General features: G+C 37.6%; 1 protein-coding gene across 1 annotated transcript; it reads right to left on the minus strand.

Moving 5' to 3' along the window:
* Window positions 1–215: 215 nt before the first annotated feature.
* On the minus strand, window positions 216–881 carry LOC113295189 (protein FAR1-RELATED SEQUENCE 5-like). The gene has a single exon (XM_026543541.1). The coding sequence runs from the start codon at window positions 879–881 to the stop codon at window positions 216–218; it is 666 nt and encodes a 221-aa protein (XP_026399326.1).
* Between the last annotated feature and the right edge of the window lie 2,983 nt (window positions 882–3,864).

Consider the following 3,864-nt stretch of genomic DNA (forward strand, 5'->3'; position numbering starts at 1 on the left):
CTCCATAACTCTATCGAGATCACGGAGGAAATAGTTGTGCATTGCTTGGAATACCGTAAAAAATCCACCATCACCACTATGAAGCTTCTTCTTCAACCGGTTGTGAGACGATTCCACCGTACTTGTAGCTTGGTTGTTGAAGTGTCTATACTGGTTCGTGAATGCGGATACAAACTTCTCTTTGTGCGAATCCAACCAATTGTCCACCAAATACTTCACCATACTTGGATTCTCAAACTATCCAATAACATACATGATCTTTCTTCATAATCTTCCACGGTGAGAGAGTCTGCCATGGCATCCCAATCATCTTGGAAACTAGCCCATCTTAGTTCCGCCAACTTGTCATCCTTCTTGAATTTTTCTTTGGCTTGTTCTTGTTGATCTACCGGTAGTGTCTTTATTCTCGCCATTTCACTTTTCTTTGTTGGACGAATTATGGTATTACATTTAGTTTCAATTTTATTCCATAGGTGGAATGTGCAAAGAAGGTGATGAGCATCCGGGAAAACCCTCGCTATTGCGTTCAATAATGCTTGTTCCTTGTCGGTGACAATGACTTTTGGAGTATATCCTTCCACGTAGAATAACTTCACTTGTTCTAGTGCCCACACATAACTCTCTTCAAGCTCATTTTCCAAGAAGAAAAACGCGACACTAAATGGAGAGTTGGTGGAAGTTTGTCCAACAATGTTCAATACCGACATCTCATACTTGTTGGTCTTGTACGTGCAATCCATTAAAAGTACTTGATTGGAGCACCGAGCCAACCGTATAAACTCGGGATGATCCAATATGAGATTCTTTATTTGGCGATCATCATCTTCGTTATGAAAAACCGAGTAATTATACTTCTCTCCCAAATGCCTTAATTGTTGCATTTGATTCCTATTTTCCCATTGCTCATCTTTCAATTTTGTTTTGGCGTTATAGATGGTTGCCAAAGTAGAAACATTCGATGGGTTTAGGATCTTTATATGACTAAGTATATCAATGGGTTTCATACGGTTTTCGGTCATGGAACTTACAATCATTTTTTCTTCATCATTAAGCCGCGCCGCATAAGGATGGCTTAGCAAGGTCTTCGGTATTAGGTGGTTATGATGATCGCATACAACTTTCTCCAAATACCAAAAATCATTTTCATTTTTCTTGTTGTGCTTGAATTGAAGCTTGAACGGGAAATTAGTCTTCTTGGTGAAAGTAGTATTCTTCCTCTTCGTCTTTTCTTTAGATTCGGCACCCTTTTTCACATGACTTTTGCTAGTTCCACTACACTCGCAAACCATTTGAAAGTGGCGATCATTGGTTGATCCATTACAAACTATAACACACATAATTAACTTGCCACGTTCTATAGCCCATTTCTTTGCATCTTTTTTATATTTCCATGTCTAGATGTTCCAAAAACTCAAAGTTAGTAAAAAAAACAAAAACACAGTGAATGAGCAAATATCTTTCCATTAGTTTCAAAAAAGAAAAAAACACTTACCAAGTCATTCAAATAGTGATGGGATGAATCTTCAGTTAGAATTTCGTTTGCATTAGGTTGAGAAGGCATTGGGCTAGGTGGAAGCACGATCTATGAACCAAAATATCACAACATTAGTCAAAAAAAGAAGGAAAACCAACATTACGTCCAGGTTGTAAGGTACACGGACCCAGACGTTTTAGGCATAGGAAGGTTACGGTTGAAAAATTCAACCTCTAACCTAGACGTTTTCAGTTACGGTTGGGAACGAAGAAAATCCAACCTAGACGTTTCCACTTACGTTTGGAAATCCAAAACCCTAACCTAGACGTAAAAAAGGTAATAAATACCCATGCAAAAACTATTTACGTCTGGGTTGTGGATGAATCTAACCTAGACGTAATTCTCAAGGTTTGTCCTATTGGAAACCAGCTACGTTTGGAATTCTTCTAAAGTTAGGCGTAAACAAAACTTACGGTTGGCAACGAAGCACAACCCTCTTCCAAACCCAGACGTTAGACTGAATTACGGTTGGAACGAAGCCCAACCCAACCGTAATTTTTCATGAAAGTCTAAAAATATCAAACTTTTTATCGTACTTAACTAGTTTTGAGCGAAATTGAACCCATGAGAGATAGTTTAGAGGTGTACCTGTTGATTTTCAACCATTGGTTCTTCACTTTGTTGATTTATTTCTTCAATTGGTGGAGATTCATCATCACTTTGTGTTAAACCCTCTCTACCATCTAACAAATCATCAATCTCTTGGTCTCCAACACGAGGAATGTAAAACTTGTTCTCTCTATCATACAAAGACTCACCCACCTCGAATTGGCAACTTGTTTCATCCATTTTGGTTGAGTGAATCAAAAAATCTAGGTTTTGAAAAAAATCTCCAAAAGTTTTCTTTTTTCTAGTTTTTCTTCCCACAAAAACTTTGTCTCAGAATTCACAAGTATATAACAAAATTCATCTTCTTAATCTAATTAGATTAGATAATAATTAAACTAAATTAAAATTAACTAAACAAGAGTTGTTTGGTCATTACAAAATTATTTGAGATAAGGGGTTTTTGATATTACTTATAGGTGATCCGTTTTTGTCTTATTAGGTGACGACCCTCTAAAGAAATATGACGCCCCAATAATAGCCTTCTGGGAGCGCCTAGACAAAAAAGAATTCCAGAATGGTCTTTATTTGCAAGCAGCCTAGAGTCCTAGACATAAAATTCCTAAGTGGGCACAGGAAGTTCTGACGTGGAATTTGTGAAAAAGAAAGGAACAAAATTAACAAGTTTATATGTTCCTTGTCTAGAGAGGTGAAACAGGAAAAGTTCCTTGTCTAGAGAGGTACCGAGAAATACCACGGAGGAGATAGTCCGGACATCGACGGCATGACTTGCACATGATTCGCTTATGCGGTTTGATTAAAAAAAAAATGGAGATACAGGACAGTCGCTGTTTACCCGGCTCTACACAGAACGTGGAATGATTTCATGTGGCAACCAAAGGTTGATATCAATCCAACATGGCGCCCAAGGTTCGCCCACAAATCATATTAGACACCGGCTGTTTATAACTTTATGTGCTGTACAGAACCTAGTTAGCAATTCGGGATTCGGCAAACGTACGGAACGTCAAACGTACGAGTATTATACGGTTTTGTAAAATCCAGATTCGGTCCAAAATTCGGTCAACGGGACGTGATTCGTCAGTAATTCGGAACGGTATACGTACGTGTATAATTCGATTTATAAATGTGAGTTCGGCTCTGAAAATTCGGTATCTATATATAACAAATAATTTGTATTTATAAGGTCATAGACCAATTTTTATGCATATGTGTGAGTTATTTAAAGAAAAAATAAACTTAATATGATGATATTAATAATATATACAACATTAGTTATCCAAGAGGACGTCGTATGGTGGTTTAGATGCTTGGTTAGTGAGTTTGAGATCTCTCTCACCTTCACCTTCAAATCTCTTCAGTCGTTTTTGTTTCATAAAAATTACAACACTTTTAATATTCGGTCGTGTATGTTCGGGAGGCAGTAAAGCCCAAAAAGTGGAGTCTTTGAAAAGTAAAAGCTAAAGAATTTATGGCGAATTAAGCGGACGTATCATTCGGGATACGTAAAATTCGTGAACGGTTCGCGAATAATCCGGGAATGCCACATAATACGCGACTTGGGTTCGGAGTTGCAAACGTACACGAATAAGACGGTAAAATTCGTGATACGGAAAAATTCGTGAATCATTCGCGAACTTACTAACTAGGGTACAGAATGTCCAAGTGATTAAGTGATTTTTTGGCTCTTCTCCAGTATTTATTAAATGAATATGTTTCAAGACAGTTTGAAAGAGACCTACGCACCTTTCTGCCAGCAAATA

Source organism: Papaver somniferum, chromosome 7 (genome assembly GCF_003573695.1).
Source record: "Papaver somniferum cultivar HN1 chromosome 7, ASM357369v1, whole genome shotgun sequence".
NCBI classification, from domain to species: Eukaryota; Viridiplantae; Streptophyta; class Magnoliopsida; order Ranunculales; family Papaveraceae; genus Papaver; species Papaver somniferum.